The sequence below is a fragment of the Camelina sativa genome, chromosome 12 (assembly GCF_030686135.1).
Source record: "Camelina sativa cultivar CO46 ecotype springtype chromosome 12, ASM3068613v1".
NCBI lineage: Eukaryota > Viridiplantae > Streptophyta > Magnoliopsida > Brassicales > Brassicaceae > Camelina > Camelina sativa.
In genome coordinates, this window is record NC_141891.1 from 2,297,922 (window position 1) to 2,320,329 (window position 22,408).

General features: G+C 36.3%; 4 protein-coding genes and 2 pseudogenes across 13 annotated transcripts; 3 read left to right on the forward strand and 3 right to left on the reverse strand.

Annotated features, from left to right (window-relative positions):
• The first annotated feature begins 353 nt into the window (after positions 1-353).
• LOC104729672 (uncharacterized) lies at positions 354-1,179 on the forward strand. The gene has a single exon (XM_010448635.2). It carries the CDS (start codon positions 465-467, stop codon positions 906-908), a length of 444 nt encoding a protein of 147 aa, XP_010446937.1. The 5' UTR covers positions 354-464; the 3' UTR covers positions 909-1,179.
• A 910-nt stretch (positions 1,180-2,089) lies between these two features.
• Positions 2,090-5,626, reverse strand: LOC104729673 (calcium-dependent protein kinase 5). Of its 2 annotated transcripts, none has more exons than XM_010448637.3 (8): positions 5,119-5,626; positions 3,948-4,815; positions 3,704-3,847; positions 3,443-3,595; positions 3,237-3,352; positions 2,983-3,150; positions 2,669-2,893; positions 2,090-2,570 (listed from the first exon to the last, which is right to left on the reverse strand). In XM_010448637.3, exons 2-8 carry the CDS (start codon positions 4,738-4,740, stop codon positions 2,460-2,462), a joined length of 1,710 nt encoding a protein of 569 aa, XP_010446939.1. In that variant the 5' UTR covers positions 4,741-4,815; positions 5,119-5,626; the 3' UTR covers positions 2,090-2,459. The 2 variants fall into 2 exon arrangements, with proteins under 2 accessions (XP_010446939.1, XP_010446940.1); XM_010448638.3 differs by having other exon boundaries at positions 3,948-4,847; positions 5,119-5,528.
• A 2,763-nt stretch (positions 5,627-8,389) lies between these two features.
• LOC104729675 (monosaccharide-sensing protein 2) lies at positions 8,390-12,103 on the forward strand. 8 transcript variants are annotated; one of them, XM_087479121.1, is made up of 7 exons: positions 8,390-8,663; positions 8,796-9,075; positions 9,176-9,326; positions 9,509-10,075; positions 10,169-11,109; positions 11,200-11,387; positions 11,473-12,103. In XM_087479121.1, exons 3-7 carry the CDS (start codon positions 9,248-9,250, stop codon positions 11,915-11,917), a joined length of 2,220 nt encoding a protein of 739 aa, XP_087335247.1. In that variant the 5' UTR covers positions 8,390-8,663; positions 8,796-9,075; positions 9,176-9,247; the 3' UTR covers positions 11,918-12,103. The 8 variants fall into 8 exon arrangements, with proteins under 8 accessions (XP_087335247.1, XP_010446944.2, XP_087335250.1 ...); XM_010448642.3 differs by having other exon boundaries at positions 8,434-8,663; positions 8,796-8,857; XM_010448641.3 differs by having other exon boundaries at positions 8,482-8,663; positions 8,796-9,092.
• On the reverse strand, positions 12,076-13,432 carry LOC104729674 (homoserine kinase pseudogene; annotated as a pseudogene). The gene has a single exon (XR_015574942.1). The product of XR_015574942.1 is annotated as a homoserine kinase pseudogene (transcript).
• Positions 13,433-15,410: 1,978 nt separating this feature from the next.
• On the reverse strand, positions 15,411-19,641 carry LOC104729676 (glutamate receptor 3.2). The gene is made up of 7 exons (XM_087479127.1): positions 19,040-19,641; positions 18,578-18,845; positions 17,142-18,490; positions 16,767-17,044; positions 16,646-16,677; positions 16,166-16,560; positions 15,411-16,069 (listed from the first exon to the last, which is right to left on the reverse strand). The coding sequence occupies exons 2-7, from the start codon at positions 18,816-18,818 to the stop codon at positions 15,641-15,643; spliced, it is 2,724 nt and encodes a 907-aa protein (XP_087335253.1). The 5' UTR covers positions 18,819-18,845; positions 19,040-19,641; the 3' UTR covers positions 15,411-15,640.
• A 1,198-nt stretch (positions 19,642-20,839) lies between these two features.
• LOC104733131 (zinc finger protein ZAT3 pseudogene) lies at positions 20,840-21,778 on the forward strand (annotated as a pseudogene).
• The last annotated feature ends 630 nt before the right edge of the window (positions 21,779-22,408 follow it).

Below are 22,408 nucleotides of genomic sequence, written 5' to 3' on the forward strand. Positions count from 1 at the left end.
GAAAAAACAAGCAAATCGAATTTTTAAAACATTTACTATACTGAGAAAATAATCTTTAAAATAAAACTAGAGAGAAAAAAAAAACTAAATTAATTTGTGTGTTATGAATTGTGATGGAATGGAACCCTACCTGAAAACAATGTATATCTATATTCACCAAAACTAAATATTTGTATCTCTTTTTTTTTAAAGATGCATACATACACAAAACAAGTAACTATACAAACAAAACAAAAAAACATAAAAATATATTGTAATTAAAATAAAACAATGCAAAATGTAATTGGCTGGGCATAAAAGTAAAGTGGAGCCCACAAAATAAAAATGGAATAAAAACCCAGCCTGTGTTAGAGCTGTGTTCACTAAATAATCATCTCTCATATTCACATTCACATTCACATAATCACATTCATCATCTTCATACTTCAATCTCTCTCTCTCTCTCTCTCTCCAAGAGCAAAGCAATGAGCTCAATGATGGAGACTCTCCAGATTCGTAAACCTACTTCTCTCCCAGTTTCTCAACGTCCTAACTCCACCACCACCGCCGAAGATGAGCCTGGTCTCATCCGACGTCGTCTCTCTTCTCTCTCCCTCAACCTCTCTAACCAACCAGCAGCTATCGCAGCTAAGTTCCCGAGATCCAAATCTGTCTCCGCTATGGGAGAGCAAACAGGGACCTCTGTGAAAGAATGGTGGGAATGGGGTTGGTCGTGGATCCTTTCAAGAAAACCAATCTTCATTAGAGATCTTGAGCTTAACAAAGACGAAGCTAAATCTATTGGTTCTCAGAACAGAGGAAGTATAATGCACGTCTTCTTCAAGCTCCGGTCTCAGATCCGTAACCTCGTGGGATCTTCTTCCTCTGATTCTCTTCCTCTTTCTTGCAAATACAAGCGTCAACGATAAACAATGATTCTTGAAAGCACAATATGGGGGTTGAGATTTTCGTGATATGTCTCTTCTTTTTTTTACTTTTATGCAATGGAGTATAATGTATAATGTGTTTTTTTTTTTTAATCTTCTTCTAAATTTATAATGTTGTATTTTGCTTAGATCATTAATCAATTTATTTATTTATATTTTGATGTTTGTGGTGGCTTGTGCAGTTGTATTTTTTGTATCTCTCTTTTAATAACCATGCAAAATTATATAGAAATCCGTTATTTTTTTGTTTTAATCTTTTTACGCGCGCCATATATGAATTTCCCTTGTATTATTTCTTTCATATCCATTATTCACATTGATCATATACAAATGATAATTGATGACGGTGATGATAATAATAACAATGCAATAATTTTATAAGGTTTAGGTATAGAGGTTCAAGAATTATAATCATGATCATACAAGTGTAAAAGTGTAGAGATCTATAACATTAATATCACCGATTATTTCCCCCCTAGTTTGTGGGTTTTTAACGGTTGTGGTGTGTAAAAGAAATGGTATTGACGAAACTTCGGTTGCATACAACAGAGAACGTGTGTGGCCGACATAACATTTGTCGGTGGCACCAAGATCGTCGGTGGCGAATTCATATTTTATTGCTCTTATTATAATTTTTAAACTAAACTTGATTTGAAGTCGGGGGTGGATTAGTTTATACTATTAAAATGAATTGAGTAATCAATCTGACCCCAAAAAATGATCGTATTTAGCTCAAACAACAGCTAATTTTTTTAACGAAGCTTAACCAATATGATAATATCAAGAAGAGGTTAGTACTAAATCAAATATGATAAAAATTATAAATGAGACCAAAAATAATCTAATTTAAATAGTAGTATATGCTAAAGGTTGCGGCGTTACAAAGCATGTGAATATGAGGAGTGCCAGAATTTATTGGTTTTGGTATTATATGTTGCAAATTACAGATTGTGTGGCGAATGAATGAATGATTGTTTTCGAACAGCCTTGAGTTTTGGTTTTATTTGAGTTTAATTAAATACAGGTTACTTAGAAAAAGCACTTTGATTACATGATTGAGACTCGCTAGCTCATCATCTTCCTCATCATAGACAATTCAAAATCAAGTGGTGTAGTAGTCTGAGATTGATGAAGGGTCGTCATCGTCTAGAAAGAAGAAAGAGTTTTTCAAAGTAAAATTGCTTAGAAATCACACAACATACAAAGACATTTTTTTTGTTTTGTTTTTCAAAATACAAGAAGAGTGAACATAGTTGAACAATTGAAGATGATGAACAAAGCTCACTAACTCCAACAATTGCCATAATAAACATACAAACAACAAAAGGGTAAAAAAAACAAAACCTCCAAAGCTACTTGATGATTAATCACACAGTCGTTAAACATTAGCTCGAACCCTCCTCAGCGATGAATCCGGTTTGGTCTTCTTCTTTTTTTCACCTTGTATGTGGTGAGCATTGAGATAGTGAATCCCATCAATAAGAACATTTTTCGCAGTCACAATCGCACAAGCAGATTACAAAGCAGCAGCTTCTACGCGTCTCTCATGCTAATGTTTAGACTATTTCTCATCGTTCTTCTTCCAACACCAGCATTTCCCTTTTGCATCATCTCCACAAACTCACCATAATCAATCTTTCCATCCTGTTTGGACCAACATAAGCACCAAAAGAACTTTTTATGAGATGATACCTCGACATTAGTCAGAGAGAATTGTGGAACAGAGTTAATGTAAAGGTTACATTGTTTTGATCAACTTCTTTGATGATGTCTTCAAGGAAAACATCAGCCATGCCATGTTCAACGCATGCTTGTTGCAGCTCATCGATTGTTATGTAACCGCTTCCGTCTTTGTCAAAGTATTGAAACGCAGCGACAAGATGCTCTTCCCTCTCCAGTTTGTTGAGATGGATAGTCGCTGCAATGAACTCACTGTAATCTATTGTCCCACTGTTGTCCACATCAGCCTGGTCAATACAAGAGTTCAGCATTAGAACCTACAATATACTTCATTGTCTTGTCAATGTATTTACCACAATAAGGTTAGATTGTTTACCGCTTCCATAAGATCATGGATCTCTGTGTCTTTCAAGGTAGATCCATACTTTCTCAGGCCAGCTTTGAGTTCATCAAAAGTGATTGCACCGCTGTTATCAGTATCCATTGCCTGAAACATTTCTCTTAAACCAGCAATCTCTTCTTCCGAGAGGCTCTCAGCTATAACCTGATGACCATAGAAGTGAAAGGGTTTATGAAAAGTGAAAGCAGAGACCATAGAAGATAGAGGGTTTATGCACAAAAATCACTAACCTTCAAAGCCATCTTCTTGAGTTTATTCATTGCAGAGAACTGCTTGAGACGGGACAGAACAGCAGGATCAAGTGCTCTATCTGGTGCAACACCATTCTCACAGATCCATGGATGACCTGAAAAAAAGAAGATAATAAACACACAAAGATATAAGTCTAATGTTGTTCAGTTGTTGCTATAAGTAAACCATTTATGTGAATACATACGCAAGACTTCATGAGCGGTCAAACGTTCTGCAGGCTTGGAGCATAACATTCTACGGATCAAGTCTTTAGCACTGTCAGATATCACAGGCCATGGGTCTGACTCAAAGTCGATATAACCCTTCAACACAGCATCAAATATCCCTTGCTGAGTTTCTGAACAAGACAAAACAATACACACATCAGGACTCAGGTGACTGGACAGGTTCTGTCTAAATAACTAAGAGACGGGGTTAACGTGCCAAAACGTCAATCACAATTTACCTGCCCAGAAAGGAGGAACTCCACTTAGCAATATATAGAGTATAACACCAGCAGTCCACACATCAGCTTCAGGCCCATAACGTTTGAGCAAAACCTCAGGAGCAACATAATATGGACTTCCAACAACATCAGTAAATATTTGACCTGAAAAAATCAAAAGAAGATAGAAATCAAAATAAAGCTTCATTAACTAACTAATGAAGCCAACCATTAACTATATAAAAGCTTTCAAACCTTTTTTTACCTGGTTTGAAAAAGATAGATAGACCAAAATCAATAGCCTTGAGGGAGAAATCATCATCCTTATTAACCAACAAGAAATTCTCAGGCTTCAAGTCTCTATGCATAACACCAAGAGAATGACACGCTTCAACAACACCAACAATGATCTTAGTAAGCTCAGCAGCTTTCCTCTCGCTGTAATGCCCTCTCTGAATAATCCTATCAAACAATTCACCTCCAGCACAAAGCTCCATCACAATGTGAACATACAAAGAGTCCTCATAAGCTCCTTTGATGGTCACGATATTACCGTGACCAGCTAAATGGTGCATAATCTGAATCTCTCTCCTAACATCCTCAACATCGTCTTTGGAGATCAACTTCCTCTTGGAGATTGACTTACAAGCGTAGTCAATCCCCGTGGCAGCTTCAGTACATAGATAAGTTGTTCCGAATTGACCTTGTCCTAGCTTACGGCTAAGAGTATAGAAATCACGAATGTTTGGTGTCTTATGACCAAGAACATAGTAAGCTTGATTGTCAGGGTTACGCCTCATGATTGGTTCTCTTAAAGGAACAAAAAGAGCTGGATTCTTGTTGTTGCTGTTGCTGTTGTTGTTGTCTTTCTTGTTGGGAGCTGCTTCTTTGGAGAATTCTTGAGCAATGATGTCTGCAGCGTTGTTGTTGGTAGGAGAATGGTCTTCGGAACTAGAAGTAGCAGAGGTTTTAGAGTTATGAGTACTATCTTCAGGCTTATTGTTAGTATTGCCTTGGGAGATATTGTCCTTTAAAGATCCACGGCAAGAATTGCCCATGAAACAATGGGAATTGACCAAATCCTAGTTTTAAAGACAGCAACTTTCACTTTCTGTTGTTCTTCATCCAAGGAACTGTTCATAGATATGATTTTGAAAAAAAAACACTGTCACAAAGTCAAAACCTTGAAATAATCAGACCAAATCTCAGAAACTAAACTAGAAGAAAGAAAGTAACAAACTTTAACAATCACGAGTAAAGAAAACGCAAAACCAACATCAGATCAAATAGTCAAACTAACGGAAAAAAGAAAGACAAAACACAGAGAAGAGCTAAGAAGTTTCAATGGAGATCTTTGATAACAGAATCACAAAAACAACAGAGAGAATGAAATAAAAGAAAAAAAGGGAGAAAAGGGGAAAGAGGATCTAGTTTACCAGTAGTAGTAGAAGAGTACTCAGAACGGCGGAAGAGAAGGAAGAAGACTGAAAGAATGAATATGGATTAGGAATCTGACTTAAAAGGAGAAAGTAAAATTTAAGAGACCAAAGAAAAAGGGAAAGCTACAATCCTATTTTATAAAGAACAATTTATATTTCGAGATTGAAAGTAAAATAAAATAAATAAATAAAAGAATAGATTTTTTTAGTTTAGTTTGTGTTTGGTCGGATAAATAAGACTCGTTGGATGAGAATGTGATGGCTTTAGTTTACGGCGGCGATTGAGCGAAGAAAGGTCCTTCCTTGCCCTTAATTAGTGCTCACCAGCTACTCCTCTCTGACTCTCTCTCTCTCTCTTCGCGGTTTCCTCTCACCTTCTGCACTTTTGAATTATTAAAACCAGTTCCTCTTTTGGTCGATACATGAGAATATTTTTGTTTTTTTATATTATTTATAAAAATTAGAAAGGTTGTACATGAGAATATTATTTTAGTCCTTTTTGTTGGATAATCAAATTTTGAATATTCGAATTATAATAAGTCGATGACGATGACCATTGACCTGCACAATCCAGCATTCTTCTTGTTGTTGCTATGTTTGTAGTTTAATTATTATTGGAGTGGTGGTGGTGCACCATATTATTTATACTTATAGAGGAAAAAAAACTACAGTAGAACCTCTATAAATTAATAGGGACCATGAAATTTTATTAATTTAAAGATGTTTTAATTTATCGATAAATTAATAATTATTAATTTATCGATAAATTAATAAAATATTAATTTATGAAAAGATTTTTAATTTTCATAATTTTGAAAATTATGTATTACAAAATAAGATACTTTTGTCATCATTCATATTTTAAAAAAAAAATTCTTAATTTATTATCTTATCTATTGTAATTGCTAAGTTTAGAGTTTAGGTAAAAATGATAGATGTTAGAAGTTTAGAGTTTAGAAGAAATTTCTACTAGTATCATTCATGGTAATGATGAAGTTGAATAAGATATTGCGGTAATTTTAAAACCAGTTACATATAAAGAAGCAATTATCTCATTTAGAACTTTTCGTAATTTTTGGATGTGATTTGAGAATACGACAATGAAAGATATTAGATATGAGCTCCAATAAAAATGCAAATTCAAGAATATGCAAACAACATTAGAGTCATATTTCAGTATTTCACTAGATTTTCTTAGATATATATATATATATATATATATTAATATTATTTGATTATTAATTTATGATATTGATGGGACTATATTTTTATATAGGATTTCGAAAAAAAATATTATTTTATTAATTTATCGAAATGTGTCATTTTTTACACCGGCCCAACTCGGAACCGGAAGAATTTATTAATTTATAGCTAGTATTAATTTAAAGAGTATTAATTTATAGATGTTCTACCGTATAATGTTGGATACTATTTTGGAATCATTTTAGTACTTTTTTACTTTTTAAGCTCACAAAAATCCCTATCGAGTTTTAACAGCGAGGCAATCGCAATCATATAAGTGTAACACAATCTCTATAATTTTTGCTTTCAGGAATCTTTCCACTTTCATTATATTTGATTGAACACACACAATCAAGTGTGTTTAAATGCAGATTAAAATGTACAAAGGGTTTACGTTAAATTGATATTAATCAAAGTAAAGAAGCATAATAACTAGACGGGTCATCTACCATTCGGTTTGTGTTTGGGCCTTTTATCCACTGACCTGGCCCAATACTCAAATACAAAAATCACACACCCTAATGGCCGTTTTATTGTCTTGTTAGACTTTAGACTTTAGACTTTAGACCCAATGATAAAATGTTACTTTCAGTTCCAAATTAGTGAATAGCATACGGAAGAAACAAAAACCGAAGTTTGAATGAAAAAAAAACACTCGGATTTATCGAAGTCGACACCTTCACACGACTGACGGACTGTATCAAATTGGAGACCTTCACCCAAACAAATACATATTTTGGGATATATATATATATATATATATATCATTTTGCTGGCTGATTTCTTACCAAACTCTCTAGTCTCCTGTTAGATCTCTCGATGTCGAACTTGGTTTCGTTTTTACTTTACATAAACAAAATTTAGTTTGGTGGCAGACATAAAATATCCAAAGGAAAATATCTTAACCAGTGAACACAGATGAAATGGTCCGTGATGTCCAAAAAATTAAATGAAATGGTCCGTTTCTCCTAGTTTCTTCTATTCTACGGAAGTTTAAAAAGCAAACCATGTTATGATTAAATGATGATGTGGACAAAGAATCTTTATATATTCGCATTCACATGCCATAGTCTATGTAAAAAGATTCTGTTTCATGTTTATATATTAATGTGGTGTGTGTGTCCCATTCGTAACGCTTATTATACAGTGTCCTTGTACGTTCATTTCCGGATACAAAATATCTAAAATTTATGAGAGTCAAATATATATATATATTTTTTTTTGACGAACTTTTTTAGTCAAATATATTTATATATAACCAATTATGTAGATGCTTTTTATAAATAATACTATCACTTTTAAGATATTTTTTTTCTGAAACGTACAACGAATTTACGAATCAATATAATTTTTATGCATTCGTTTTTTTTCTTCCCTTTTAATCTGTAAAGAGAAAAGATAAGTAGTAGTAAAGTGAAGAAATAAAAACTAATCATTATATTTGTAACATACGAATACGACTCAAGATTAAACAAGTTTAAAGTGTCTCATTGTGTTTGGACAATATTCTCCATTATTGCATATTTTTTCTCTTTCTTGATTAAAATTATGTAAAGTTGAAATGATTTGAAGATGCTTTCCCGGATGTAAACAAACTAAACTTTACTTTTAAATTACTTTATTTTCAGAAAACTCAAGTCATGCTTACATAACTCAGATATTTATCTCTAGTTTTCTCTTATAGTCCCCAATGGATCTAAGATTTCACAAATCAATCCTTATCTTTCTTCATATTTTTACAAAAGAAAATATCAATCCTTTTCCCCCAACTATGCCGACAACAAAACTCATTGGTTTTGAAGACAATTATACTACACACGAACTCCAAATTTATTATACCCACCTGTACAACTATGTTTTATTCTAATTATATCAGATATTTAATAAATACAATTAAAACCGTATGCTATTTAAGTGTCCCTAATTTAAAAGTTTTGACCTTTATTTCATGAATGCCAACCCCAAATATGGTAAAGAGAAGAACTTTGTAAAGAATTTTGAACTCTAGAAGTTTTGAACGGTGAATGAATGACTGATGTTACAAACTCCGTGGACCCAAATCCAAAAGATGACAAATTTATATAGGTTTATTGGTGTTAACTCTCTGAAAATGATTCTGTACGCAAACACGAGCGAGAGATAGATAGAGAGAGAGAGAAAGAGAGAGCAATATACAATAGAGACATACGTGGTGTGAGAGGACAGGAGCAAAGAGGCAGGTGTCACTTATCCCATAGGCCTTCTCTCTCTCTCTGTTCATAGTCCTTTCGCAAAACACAAAACACAACAAATAAAAAAAAGTAATCAATTTTATATTCTCACGGTTATTTCGAAATCTAGCTTTCGTTTTCTCTTTTTTTTTTTTTTTTTTTTGATTTAAGTTTTTAAACCAAAAGGGAAAATAAAAAAATATGCTTTTTTTGATTGCGTAGTGACGCCATTGAAGAAGCAGCAGCGGTTCACTGATAGTGGCTTATTCTGCCTCCTTTTCCAAGTTTGCAAACCCTAGTTTTCATCTCTCTCTCTCTCTCTCTTATTTATATCATATTCTCTCCACCTTACTTCTCTTCTCTTCTCTTCTCTTCTCTTCTCTTCTACTTGGAAGAAGAGATAATTAAAAAAGTAGTCAAACTTTACTCAAAGTTTCGATTTTTGACCTCTGTTTTTATCTTTCTTCCAGAATTCCTCTGTATCTTTTTACGTCACTAAAGGGTTTGTTATAGTCTTAGGTCATACTTTTTTTTGGTGTTATCTCTCTCTGTTTATCTTTTTAGCTCACCAGTGATTGTGTTCTTATTTCGATTTTTTTCAGGTGGGTTTTGTCTCACTCATCGTTGTTCAGTGACTCTGTTTTTCGAAATTCGCTAAAGATAAGACAGGAATTATGAGTGGAGCTGTGCTTGTTGCTGTTGCTGCTGCTGTTGGCAACTTGTTACAAGGATGGGATAACGCCACAATTGCAGGTGAGATTTGGTTTTGGTTGTTGTTTATGTTCCAAATCCATAATTCTGTTTATAAAACTTTAGGATCGAAGAAAGAAAGGATTTTTTTTGATACAATTCACAGATTCTGTTTCATCCTTTTTAGCTGATCTCTTTTTGCTTTTGTGTGATGGATTTTATAACTTTTCTTTGGGACTCTGCAGGAGCTGTGTTGTACATAAAAAAAGAGTTTAATTTGGAGAGTAATCCATCAGTGGAAGGTCTAATTGTGGCCATGTCACTTATTGGTGCTACTCTGATTACAACATGCTCTGGAGGTGTAGCTGATTTGCTTGGTCGCCGTCCCATGCTAATATTGTCTTCAATTCTCTACTTTGTTGGTTCTCTAGTGATGCTATGGGCTCCCAACGTTTATGTTCTGCTCTTAGGAAGGTTGTTAGATGGATTTGGGGTTGGTATTGTGGTCACACTTGTTCCTATTTATATATCCGAGACTGCACCTCCTGAGATAAGGGGTCTCTTGAATACGCTTCCGCAGTTCACTGGTTCTGGAGGGATGTTCTTATCTTACTGTATGGTATTCGGAATGTCGTTGATGCCATCTCCTAACTGGAGGTTGATGCTTGGTGTCCTTTTCATCCCTTCCCTTATCTTTTTCTTCCTCACAGTCTTCTTCTTGCCTGAGTCTCCAAGGTGGCTCGTTAGCAAAGGCCGAATGCTTGAAGCAAAGCGTGTACTGCAGAGACTACGTGGTCGGGAAGATGTGTCTGGTTAGTCTTTTGATCATTCTGAGTTCTGACTCTATTATTTTCCAATGAAGAAGTTTTTTTCTATTGAATTTTTTCTTATGTGGCAATGATTAGGTGAAATGGCTTTGTTGGTGGAGGGTCTTGGAGTTGGAGGTGAAACGACCATAGAGGAATATATAATCGGTCCTGCCGATGAAGTCACTGATGATCATGATATAGCTGTAGATAAAGATCAAATTAAGTTGTATGGTGCAGAAGAAGGGCTGAGTTGGGTTGCTAGGCCAGTCAAAGGAGGAAGCACTGTGAGTGTTTTGTCTCGCCATGGAAGCACAATGAGCAAGAGGCAAGGCTCATTGATTGATCCTCTTGTCACACTGTTTGGAAGCGTTCATGAGAAGATGCCCGAAACTGGAAGCATGAGGAGTGCCTTGTTCCCTCATTTTGGGAGTATGTTCAGTGTGGGAGGGAATCAACAAAGACATGAAGATTGGGATGAAGAGAATCTTGTTGGAGAAGGCGAGGACTATCCATCCGACCATGGAGATGATTCTGATGATGAACTTCATTCTCCGTTGATCTCACGTCAAACGACAAGTATGGAGAAAGACATGCCTCACACTGCTCATGGTACTCTTTCTACCTTCAGACATGGAAGTCAAGTGCAGGGAGCTCAAGGTGACGGAGCGAGTAGTATGGGGATTGGAGGTGGATGGCAAGTGGCATGGAAATGGACTGAAAGAGAAGATGAATCAGGGGAGAAAGAAGGTGGATTCAAGAGGATATACTTGCATCAAGAAGGTTTCCCAGGATCTCGACGTGGCTCAATTGTTTCATTACCTGGAGGTGATGCAACTGGTGACTCAGAGTTTGTACAAGCATCTGCTTTGGTTAGCCAACCAGCTCTTTATACCAAAGACCTTCTCAGAGAACACACAATTGGTCCTGCTATGGTACATCCATCGGAAACAGCTAAAGGTTCAATTTGGCATGATCTTCAAGATCCTGGAGTCAAACGTGCGTTAGTCGTAGGAGTCGGACTTCAAATACTTCAGCAGGTAATCTAAGATAGAGACGACATCAAACTAAGTGAATCACATAAATAGAATCTGCATGGTAACTTTATGTTTTTTTTTGTGACAATGCAGTTCTCAGGCATCAATGGAGTTCTATACTACACACCTCAAATCCTCGAGCAGGCGGGTGTTGGGATTCTACTATCAAACTTGGGGATTAGTTCTTCTTCTGCATCCTTACTTATAAGTGCATTGACAACCTTTGTGATGTTACCTGCTATAGCTGTTGCAATGAGGCTCATGGATCTATCTGGTCGAAGGTATTTAAAACTTAAACTTTGTCTTTGTTCATTCACAATACACACAAAGCAAAACAAGCTAATGAAATGTTTTTTTTTGTTGCAGGACCTTGCTTCTCACAACGATACCAATCTTGATAGCATCTCTGTTGGTATTAGTAATCTCGAATATAGTTCAAATGAACAGCATTGTGCACGCAGTCTTATCAACCGTAAGTGTCGTGCTATACTTTTGTTTCTTCGTGATGGGTTTTGGTCCGGCTCCAAACATCCTCTGTTCAGAGATCTTTCCAACTCGAGTCCGTGGAATCTGCATCGCCATTTGCGCACTCACCTTCTGGATATGTGACATTATCGTCACCTACAGTCTCCCAGTGCTCCTAAAATCAGTTGGCTTAGCTGGTGTGTTTGGAATGTACGCAGTCGTCTGTTGCATCTCATGGGTCTTTGTGTTCATTAAAGTCCCCGAAACTAAAGGCATGCCACTTGAAGTCATCACTGAGTTCTTCTCTCTTGGAGCTAGACAAGCTGAAGCTGCTAAACACGACTGAGAAACTAGAAGACTTGAGATATCAAGTTTGTGTAATGTTTTCCATCTTCATGTGGATTTGTTGTTGTCTTTTTTACTTTGTGCAGTAATAATTCTCTCTCTCTCTCGCTCTCTCTGTTTCTTCTTCCTCATGTGGGGAGAACAAAAGAAGTTTCAATCTTTTCAATTACGAATCTCTTTATTATCATTTGCAGAATCCATAGAACAAATCCTTAAAACTTGAAAAAGTTACATGCTTTTGATAAGTCTAGCTCCGATTTTGTCAAGTTTCTTCACAGAAGCAATAGACTTCAAGTCTCCGAATCTCAAAAACGCTTCGACCATTTTCTCACCGATCTCATAACCTTTCTCCGCCGTGTCGATAACCGCAACCGCCGTTGGACCAGCTCCACTTATAGTGCAACCAAATGCTCCAGCTTCCAAAGCAGCTTTCTTGACAGCTTCCATCCCCGGAATCAACGGTGCTCTCTTCGGCTCCACTACTTTATCCGACGAAAGCGCCTTCCCAAGACTCGCCACATCACCTTCCAAAACAGCAGCCACTAACGCCGCCGCTTGACTACTGTTCCAAACATGATCAGCCATTGGAATCTCTTTGGCTAACGCTGCTCTCATTTTCTTAGTAGGAGCTTCGAACTCAGGGGTAACGAGAACAAAGAAGAGATCTTTCTCTAATGGGAACCTCAAAGGTTTCAAATCAAGCGGCTCGTAGCTTCTGATCAAAACGAATCCACCCATAATCGCCGGCGCTATGTTATCAGCGTGAAAGCCTGAGACTTTCGCTTCCGATTCTAATCCGGCGAGAACAAGCTCGTCGTTTCCTAACTTCCGGCCAAATAGTTCGTTAACCGCCACAGCTGCTGCGGCGGCGCTAGCCGCACTGGAACCTAAACCACTCCCTAAAGGAAGACCTTTATGCAAAGCTAACGATAAACCAACAGATTTGATCCCAAGCATCTTCATCGTCGCCATAGCTGCGATACCGGCGCAGTTCCGGTGTGGATCAAAGCTTAGTTTAGTTGTGGTTCCGGTGATTTCAGAGATTGAGATATCTCCGTTACGGACAGAGGGATCCACGTGGAGAGTGACGTGGTCACCGAGACCGTCGACGGCGCATCCTAGGAAGTCAAAGCCTGGTCCTAGATTCGCAACAGTCGCCGGAGCAAAAGTCTTGACGGAGGTGAAAACTGGTTCTGGCTCGGTGGCGATGACAAGGCCTTGTGATTGTACGGAGGCTCTGGGTTTAAAGATGGAGACTTTAGTGAAAGGTTTGGTTTTTGAGTGGAATTTGAATATGGGTTTTGAAGGAGATTGAAAACATAGGGTCGCCATTGATGGAACTGAAGCAAAATCTTTCAAATCGCAATAACAAAGACACCAAGGTGAACAATGTGATTAACCTAATTTTAATGTTTACTTGTTAGGGTTTATAAAATGTTTTCAAAATCTAGTGAGTAGTAGTGAGTATTGAGGTGGAGATCCATTTACCAAAATATTCAATTATTTCCTGAGGCTAATCAGCAATCACTAACTAATTTACTAGCCTAATTAAAAACCAAACTCAACCGGTACATTTGGAATCGTCCGGTCAAGCATTTGTATTCTTGTCAACTAAATTCTCCTAATTGAACGCTACTATACGGAACTGAAAAGTTTTGAACCGAACCAACTCCCCGAATTCTGAGGCTAAACAATTTGTTTATTAGGCATTTGATTATTCTTAAATTGTATATTCTTCTTCCTCGTCGAGAAGGTTTTTCATCGGACCTCCAAGACTCTACCCAATAGCTCTTCTCTTTTTCGGTATAGAGATAGCTCTTCTCTTGTAGCATTTTTGTATCTGATTTGATTATACAGTTCTACTATTGTAGCAATCTTGTGTACAGTGCCGTCTCCAAGCACAGGCTGATGAAGCATGTACTTGCGGCCCGGAAATTATATAAAATATTTCGGCCTCAAATTTCTGAAAAGTATTGTTAGTGTGGTGGTAAATATGAACTATAAAGCGTCTGAGTTCTCGTGTTCAACCCACGGCATTACCTATTTTTATAATTTTTTTTCTTTCTATGGTCCACTAAAAGAATCAGCTTTACAATTGTTTTGAGCTCGTGGCCCCAATATGTTTTGCGACGGCTCTGCTTGTGTATGAAGCTGATCAATTAGAACTCACGAAAAAATTTATAAATAAAAAGCTAATCAATTAGAGGCAATTAGAGAGCTATCTCTCATTGTTGTATTTATGGGTGTAGCCGTGTAGCTGAGTAATTAGATTATTAGAATGAGAATTAGTGGGAGTATTAAGCAAATCTCTTACAACAATATTTGTTTATATGTTAATATAGTTTTAACATGGTTAATTTTGAAAGATATTTAGGACGTACCAAAATGTTTTTGTACACAAGCGGACGGTTTTTCGGACTAGATATTTTTTAAATCTTGTCTCATGCAATCTACAAACCATACAAAAGAAGTTGAGTGTTTGTTTGTTTGTCTCACACTTTGTAGTTACTAATCCTTTATGTATTTTTATACGTACCACCTAAGGATTGGTGGATTTTATATCTGGTATCATAGAACTCAATCAGTTGTTATATCGAATCGCTTACCATTCATTTTTGGAGGTATGCTAAAATAAATCCACCATCATTTCTCTTTTACCTACGCTATTGTGGAAATCTATATTGCTAGTTTTATACAAATCTCAATGTGTTCAATGATTGTTAATACTATATATCTTAATAAACACTATAAAATAGTAATAAAATTTGATTCGAGGTGAGGTCAGTGTAAAAATTAGCAAAATTCGTTAAGATAAGCTAATATTTTTTATTTGAAATCCCTATATAAATATATGATCATATTAATATCATAAAATAATAATCATATAAATTTATATGTATAGACATATGTTGATAAAATAATGTATGCTTTTAAAAAAAATAAACTTTATCCTAGAACTCATTTCTATAAAAAAATTATCAAGTTGTATTTTCAAACTATAATATTATAAAATACTCTATAACATAACATCATTTTATCTTAAGTTTTCAATTTCTAAATATGCATCATTTTCATTTTGATAGTTTTATAAGCTATTAATATACTATAACTGAGATTATTATTCATAAATATGAATATATGTATGTCATGTATATAAGTGAATTTATTTATAGTATTTGTAATTTACTGTAAATAATTTTTTTTTCTAAATATTAAAATTTTAATTCTAAAAAATTTATAACACTCAAAAGCCTAATCTTATTTTGGTAATTTCTCAATTTCATACTTTTTAAGATTTTAAACAATCAAAAATTATATCTATACATTAGTAAAATATCATGGTCCAACATTATTAATTTGAGGTTGTACTGTAATTTCTTATACTCAAGTGGAAACCCCAAATTTGAATAAATATCTATGAATGCCAATGAATCCAATTACTATACTAGAAGGATTGGATAGTAACCATACTTATAAACCTAACGAAACAGAAAGAGGCAATTTGGGATTCTTTTCTTTAAACAGATAGATACAAAGTTGTAATTCCTTCTTTTAAGATCATATGATGTCTTACAAGTTTATGGTTAAAAATGTTCCGTATGCTTCAAGGCTTATTCTTGAAGTATAATCAAAATCTGCATTCTACTATATGTATGAGGTATGTGTCTGCATTGCTTCATCTTTCATGCCTGACGAAGATGGCTTGAGTAATGATGTGTATCTGTCATAACGGTCTAGAAGGCCTTACAGAATGATCATCGATTCGTTTACGCTTCAACCTTCTCTTGGTTTCCTCTTCTTTTTCATCGAAATACGCTAGAAATGTCAGCAACGTTTTAGAACGCGAACTTTCTGGTGAAGGTACTGTAGCAGCTTCTTCCTCAGGCTTGTTGTGGCGGCAAAAGTCGCGGACTATCATGAAGAAGTAGATGAAGAGAGCGATAAAACAAGCGATCCCACACACAAGGAATAATCCCCAGAAGCTACGGAGTTTAAGCTGTTCTGAATCCTCAACTGACTCTGAACCATTCAGGTTACTGCAGTTGGATTTTGAAAGCCACTTGTCATGGATCTTTTGAAGCTGACCTGTCTCTGATAGACCTAAGATCGCCGTTGACATGTCAACTGCTAATGGAGAGTCTCTTGGGAATGCCTTTAAACAAAAAAAAAAACGTAATGAAGATGATCAAGATTAATGTTCAAACGAGCCGCAGGGAGAAAGAAAGAGATTCAAATGAAAGGTACTCACAAATCCCCAGCCACTTCTGGTGAATTCTTGGCCTCTAATAGCAAATCCACAGAACTCTGAGAGGAAGAGATCAACATAAGGGCGTTCATCGACAATTGCAGCAACAGTTCCGTTTTGAAGAGCTGTGGCGTATTCTTTTGGGGAGCCGAGTGGTACAAGTCGGGATCTGGCGATGTTAAGCTCATCAATCATGTAGTTTTCAGCATAAGAACCTACCTGAAACCCGACTCGTCCATTGCTGCTGATGAGTGTGTCTACTCCTTTGATTGGTGAGTTCAGCTGTTGCACTGTAAGAATCGATGTAAGACTCGCTGTGTAACTTGACGTTATGATCAGTACCACAAAAAGCCAGATCAGCAGCACAAGACGACCGAGTGTGCTCACTGTATTCTCTCCTGCAAGTTTAGTTGCATAAAGATTTTTAGAGACATCACCACATGTACTGTAATAACTTAGCTGATGTTTTTAGATGTAACTTACTGTGGGAGAAAAACATCGTCGAGAAGCTGAACCTGCAAAAGAATAGCTTGTGTGGTTGGTTTTAAGTATGTTATATGCCAATATATCGATAATATGCATCTTCAGTGACTGTTTTACTAACCAGAGAATGGTAACAATTTGTTTCCTTGGAGGTCCGCGAAACTCATCATTGGTTCTATGTTCAAGAATCCATATTACTGATCCAACAATGAGGAAAAAAGCTGCTGTAATAGCCCACATTGGAGGTGTAAAAGGGCGTAAGAATGCCCACGGAGTATCATTTAGCTTAGTAACAGGAGCAACCACGACAAGTCCTGATTCTATGTATGGCTGAGTGAAATCCACAATCCTTGTTCGTTTTGTAACAATAGCTATGTCTCCTACAACAGCATCAAACACCTGAAAGCAAAAAATGAACAACTCACACAATCAGTTACAGTCAGTTTCGACAATGTTTTTGTAAACAAATGATATTTTCCTGATTCTTTTTACTCACTCCGGTAGTGACATTGTTGACAAACTCATTGAAGTTTGGGTTCTTGTGACCGTCTCCAAAAAGAATGAACTCATGAGGAACTGGATAAGAAATCAGTTTGACTGCAGCTTCAAAGACATCAATGGCATACCCATGCACTTTGTTGCTTCCATCCACCCTTGACACAAAGTCCTTGAAGCTTGCTCTGTCCGGTACACCGATTCTAAGTCTTCTCCCGTTGTTAGGAAAAACCCATCCACGTGGCGTCTCAGAAGTTCCACCAGGCCAAGTCACATTGTTCAGATGTTGGTTTGAGCTGGAACGATTAGAAGGCTTATTGTATAGTGACTCTGGAGGAATAATAGAGAGCCCAGAATGGTTAGACCAATACCCAATCTGCCTAACCCCTTCATCAACCATGTTAAAGATGTCATACGAGGGACGTATCATTGATCTGTCAGGAAGAAATTGTATTGGACCTGTAAGACCAGACATCTTTGTATTCACAATATAATCACGTAACTGTGATCCTTGATCAAATATGCTCAAGGCATTTAGATTCAGTGACCCTCCTCTCGTCATGCTGTTTAACTTTGGGTCGCTAGAGAAGGAAATGTTAGCTCCGCTATCTAAAAGTGTCTTAACAGCTCGAGCAATGATCCAGACACTATCATAAGCATAGAGTCCATAAACGTTTAACCCGATAGTCCCATTACTCAACTTGTTCCACCGTGCCACGAAATCTCTTTTCTTTCTTGAATTTGGCGTGTGACTACGGAGAGCGAGCACACCTCTAATAGATTCAGCAATCTTGGGAGGTAACGGGATAACAGAATCTAACAGAGAAGTCAACCAAGGTGTAGCTATCCAAACATAACCTTTCTCCATCATACCAAGCTTCTGAGCTTCCTCAAAGATCATCACACCTGTTTTAGGGAAAGTGTTCACAATGATTACCCGAGACTCCATCCTTTGAATCTTAACCAACTCATCTATGATCTCACGAGGACTAGTAATCACCACATCTAAAGGAAGCACAGCCTTGTATGAAATCTTGCAGCGCCTTCCTTCAAGCTCATCGCCTAAAGCTGTTATACCGTTTCTACTGTTATCATCGTCGTTGTACAATGCAATCACATCTGACCAACCGTAGTAACTTATCATTTCTGCAATGGCACGCATCAGAAAGAGATCGCTAGGTGCTGTTTGTACAAAGAAGGGGAACTGGAGTGGAGAGAGGCTAGGGTCTAAAGCTGTGAATGACAACATAGGCACATTAAGCTCATTTGCAAGATGAGACAGGACATGAGCCATTATTGATGTCTGAGGACCAATTATAGCCACAGCATCAGTCTCCATGAACTGCAATGCTGTGAGATTAAAAAAACCAACACAAGGATTAGTATAAGTTTCAAAAAAACAAGAATCAATGAAACAACAAGATGACTTTATATCACCTCCCATAATGGTGAGGAATCCGTTGCGCTTGGCATCATAAGTCATTATACGCAATCTAGATCCACCAAGGAAGCTAGGATCAGAATTGACATCATCCTCAGCAGCTTTCATGGCAACGCTTGTAACATCACCATGTAAAGTGCCTACACTGAAGATGGCTCCAACATCAACATTACGAGGCCTTGAAGCTCCATCACCAACAAGAAGAGTGAAGCTCAATAGAACCAAAACCAAAAACATTGCTTTTACCTTATAATCAATCAGTTCCTGATACAAACAACAACAACCAGACAAAAACTTGAAATCAAATCACTTAAGTCACAAAATGGGATTTTTTTTATGTGGTCACAGCAAAAAGAGTAACAACATAAAGAAGAGAAAGCTAGAAACTTGTTAAGGAGCAAAGAAAGTAGTATCTTTCAGCAGAACTGTAAAGTGTTCACGAGGATTAAAAGCCTTACCTCAAAACATAGACAAGACAACTAAATGCAATAAATTAGTGGGAGAGAGATGCCAAAACCCAAACCCGGACCAAAATCAAAAAAAAAAAAAGCAGATTCTTCGTCAGGTAGGAAAATCAAAGCTGAGAGAAGGCATGAGGAACAAGCAAAGAGAGAGTACTGACTAAAAATATACTACTATTTAAGAAAAGGGAAGAAGGAGTGGGTCTTTCAACAAAAGGAGGTAACTTGATAAAAGTAAAATCATGGCTGTATGTATGCTTGAAGATTTGGGGAAAGTGTTGAGCTTTTTGGTGGGATGGGATTTGATTAAGGCTGAGAAAGGTAACTTAGATATATAGACAAACATCGATCGATAATGAGCCATTATCTCAACAATTGAGAATGTGAAAAATCTTAAAACTGTAGTGTTTTTATTTCCAGTGAAGAAAAATTAAAACTTTTTTTTTTTTTTTTTTTTTTGTATTTGCAAGTTGTAACGAAGTGACCCTTTTTGTTCCCAGCCAAATAAAAAAAAAAAGGAGAAAGAAGATGATGGAGTGAGAGGATTTAATTATCTAATGGCTAACCTAAGCGAGTCTATGATCTTTTTATTCGCTAATGAAATCATTACTAACCTCTATTAGCTTTTGTGTGTCATGGAGTTGTTTGAGTATACACACTTTTCATTATTCAATCCAATAATTGTATAATCTTTTTATTATTATACTTGTATTTTTGGATTCTGTTAAAAATCCATGATCCAATGACTCTTTTAAAAAAAATTATTGTTCAATTTCTTTTGGAAAAGTGATTATTATTATATTTTTTGGTCTTTTGATACGACAATTGAGAAAGTTTGGATATTTCGAATATCTTTTGCTTCAGGTATTCCCCACATTTAAATAATTCCACATATGACATATGTAACTCCAAATATCTTGTTTGGACTTATTCTTTTTATTTCTAACTTTGAATACCAAAAGGCCAAAACCACAAAAAATAAAATGATTCCAGCTGCTTATGGCATCTTCGGATTTTCTTGTCCTCTACAAGCGCAACTTAAAAAACCTTGTTACCAAAATAGAGAGACAAGTTTATACAAAAAAAAGAGAAGCAAGCAAATTTGTTACATTCTTGTTCTCATTTTAAATGTTTGTAGAAGGATTAACAAAAAACGCAGGATAAAGACAAATCTAACGGATAAAGTCAGTATGTCAAACTGTAAAGAGCAAAAAAATGTAGGAAATATATTAAAGTATTACATTTTTCCTCTGTATTGTTTAATGGATCTGTTGGTTATAAAACAAAAAAGAAATCTAAGGCAACAAATCATCATAATCATGGGAGAGTGGGGGATTTTTTTCTTTCTGTGGAAGCTCCACCAAAATGGGTAATGGAAGCTCCAAATCCACTAATCTTTATATTTTACTCTGTGAAGAGAGTATAATGAACAACAATACCTGATTTAACAACTTTAATAACTGATGAAGTGGTTTTGAGTTTTGACTTATTTGGCCTTACCAAACCGATCTCCCCAATACCAAGAAAGCTCTTGCATTACTCCAGAAACTGGACTTTAAGGCCCATTAGATATAAAATTGGGCTACAAATAATAAGCACTTAAGCAGCAAAACTGACACATTAAAAAAAAACGTGGATTCAAACTGCGAGAGGATAAGTCTCCTTACATAGTAAACCGCTCTGTTCCTCAACTGAAGTTAACTGTCTCCCTGTTCCTCCATAACTTCTTTCCTACGTAACCGTCTCCGTCTTCTTCTTCTTCTTCTTCTTCTACTTAAGCAACTCCTTTCTCTAACTCCTACTTTTTTTTTTCGTTTTCATCAATCATTTTCTCTACGTGATCACGATGACCAACTATAATTCCTACTATGATCCCACCTTTCGCATTCCACTTCATCCTTCTAACGCAAGAAACCCTAATCCAAATCTCCAGTTTGCTTTATCTCCAAGTTACGATCACAGTCCTAAGAAGAAACGCACTAAAACCATTGCTTCATCTTCTAGTTCTTCACCAAAGAAACCAAGGTACACCAAAAACCCAGACCCTAATGCCCCCAAAATCACACGTCCATGTACCGAATGTGGCAGACAATTCTGGTCTTGGAAAGCTCTCTTTGGTCACATGAGATGTCATCCAGAGCGTCAATGGCGTGGCATCAATCCTCCTCCTAACTACCGCAGCCCCACCACCGCGGCTTCATCAAAACAACTAAACCAGAGATCACTAGATTGGGTCTCATTTATGTCCGAGGAAGATCATGATGTCGCTTCTTGTCTCTTAATGCTGTCTAATGGCACACCATCGTCATCGAGTACTAGTGAACGGTTTGAGTGTGGTGGATGTAAGAAAGTGTTTGGTTCACACCAGGCTTTAGGAGGACACAGAGCAAGTCATAAGAACGTTAAAGGATGTTTCGCAATCACAAACGTAAACGATTATCCTATGACGGTTACCACTTCTAGTGATCATGATCATCAGGGAAAGATCGTTGTGTTTTCAGGGCACCATAAGTGTAATATCTGTTTCAGAGTGTTCTCCAGTGGTCAGGCTTTAGGCGGTCACATGAGATGTCACTGGGAAAGGGAGGAGGAGCCGATCATTGGAGTTGGAGGTGCTTTGGATCTGAATGTTCCTGCAACAATGCAGGATCTTTCTACTTCAGACACAGTAGGGTGTTCTTTAGATCTTAGGTTAAGTCTTTAATTAGTATATATAATATAGGGAATGTAGTTATGTTGGATGTTTGCTTTTAATTGGTCAATGTTGTGATTTGATGGTATGTATAATGTATTTAGGATATTGGTGTACTCTTCTATGTATATGTATGCTTAATAAAGAAAATGTAGTACTGTTAACTTGGTATATAAATTTGGAATCTAATAAACAAACAAAGATACGTCAGGAAATAAGAAATCTTGACTACATGCTCTTTGATTCTGTAACAAGCTTTCAGTTTTTTTAGTTTGGTGTACCTTCTTACATGAAAATTAAATGGAAGTGCGATCCATAAAAGGGTAACTATTGACACATCGTAACTAAAACAAATTATAGCGTTGACATAAAACTGAAAACAGAGTTGATCTCTTAAAAACATATGAAATCCATAAGAACATTAAGCCGGAGCTTAATTAGTGCCATTGTTGCCAAATTCTATTGTTTGACTTGATCTCAAACTCACCACGATCTCCAAGACCTCCAACTATTCTTTTTTTTAGTTATTTTTTAATAACTCTTACCATTCTATCATATACGGATGGATTAGATATCAATCCGCTAAAGAATCTTAGTCTTACTTATTTTTAAGATAACCTTGTTTTCACCAGCTAGCTTTTAACATAAAGTAGTATAATTTATAAATTAAGATT